Source organism: Priapulus caudatus, unplaced genomic scaffold (genome assembly GCF_000485595.1).
Source record: "Priapulus caudatus unplaced genomic scaffold, Priapulus_caudatus-5.0.1 Scaffold12375, whole genome shotgun sequence".
Lineage (NCBI taxonomy): Eukaryota > Metazoa > Priapulida > Priapulimorpha > Priapulimorphida > Priapulidae > Priapulus > Priapulus caudatus.
Window position 1 is genome coordinate 1 of NW_014589436.1, and position 1,688 is coordinate 1,688.

The following is a 1,688-nucleotide window of genomic DNA, read 5'->3' on the forward strand; positions in this document are numbered from 1 at the left end:
CATAAGCATGTAGATCAAGGCGTCTACCCTTTAGATTGGGCCTAGAATATTGATGAGTCGAACTGTTATGGGGAATAACGCGAATGATGCGGTTCGTGCCTCACCGCATCCGGGCTGGATCGTTTGGCGGGTTTCGGTACTTTGCGGTCGTTGGTATCACAGGTGATAGAGACGCGATACCGTAGGGCGTATTAGCGAAGCGTAATACGCCGAATGAAACCAGAGATTAACGGAAGAATCGTCATGCCAAATTACATTAGAAATCGAATAGAAGGCGGTTGCTATTTTTTTACCGTCAACTTGCTCGAACGTCACGGTAACCAATTGCTCACCGAGCAGATTAATTTACTTCGAAAAGCGGTGAAACAGATAAAAAGCCAGAACCCATTTCACATCGATGGATGGGTTGTTTTGCCCGAACACATGCACTTTATTATAACTTTGCCTCCAGGCGACGATGACTACTCAACTCAACTCAACTCAACTCAACTCAACTCAACTCTGCAACTAACTAAAATCCAAATATTAAAACCACTGTTCAAAAAACTTTACAAAGACAGGACGGCCGTTCGACAGTACGGCAAACGTGGAGAAAGAGGCAGTTTGGCAAAGACGCTTTTGGAGGCATAGCATTCGGATGAGCGGATTATCGCTCATGCATGGACTATCTTCCATTATAATCCAGTCAAACATGACCTAGTAGAACAGATTAAAGACTGGCCGATTCTACTTTCACCCATTTGTATAGATTTGCAGATTCATCTGGATAGGGGGTGGGGATCTGCGGGACTTGAGGTCGGCGAAGGCCGTTTGAAACAATGCTGGCCGTAATTACCTGCCTAATACGCCTACGGCCCTAAGCAATGACATTACTGTGTAATGGGCATACAATTCTGACCCACTTTGGTCATCATTAAAGTCTTACATTAACCATTTTTCATTGCTTACCAGAGGCCAATTTTGCATGGTCAATTGACATTTTCTGAACGGCAAATGCTGGGCACATACCGCTATTCAAAAATTTACTAAAACGACTCGCGAACGGCCACTTTGCGGTCATTCTCATCAATGGGATATCACAGTAATTTAGGATGGTTTGGGTGTCAAGTCTATACCCTATTCGATACCTATTACGTTTTTTAGGTGAGGCCTATTTGTTCGGTTGGCATGCCTACGACCAGCTTTCTTGCGTCGCTCTTCATCTACCCACTTGTTGCATGCGGGCAGGGCCATTAGGGCGCTGCTCCAGTGCTCGAAGGCGGCGGAGATGTTCAGACCGACCCTTTGGCGCGCCAGGCGACGGGAGCGAACATGGCGTCGACGATGCTGAAGGGGCCGCAGAGGAATCCGCCGTCGGGTCTCTTGGCGTTCTCGAAGTGCTGCCAGAGTACCGCGAGTCGATCGAGGTCGGCCTGCACCGCTGGGGTGGGTGTCATGGGGAAGACTCGGTGACAGTTCATCGGATGCTCGCCGCGTAGAGCCATAAACCCACTGTGCATTTCGGCGCAGGCAGATCGCGCCAATGCGCGCAGTTTGGCGTCTTCCGGCCACAGTTTCTTCTCTGGGTAGGCTTCGGCCAGAAACTCCAGGATCGCCAAACTGTCCCATATCATCTGTCCGTCGTTTTCTAGCACCGGCACCGTTGCGGGGATGGCGTGCTCCGCCGCCAGCTTATCGAGGCTGTCGTC

The 1,688-nt window shown here is 49.6% G+C and overlaps 1 protein-coding gene across 1 annotated transcript; it reads right to left on the minus strand.

Moving 5' to 3' along the window:
* Positions 1–1,271: 1,271 nt before the first annotated feature.
* Positions 1,272–1,613, minus strand: LOC106820373. Its single transcript, XM_014824898.1, has one exon. The coding sequence runs from the start codon at positions 1,611–1,613 to the stop codon at positions 1,272–1,274; it is 342 nt and encodes a 113-aa protein (XP_014680384.1).
* Between the last annotated feature and the right edge of the window lie 75 nt (positions 1,614–1,688).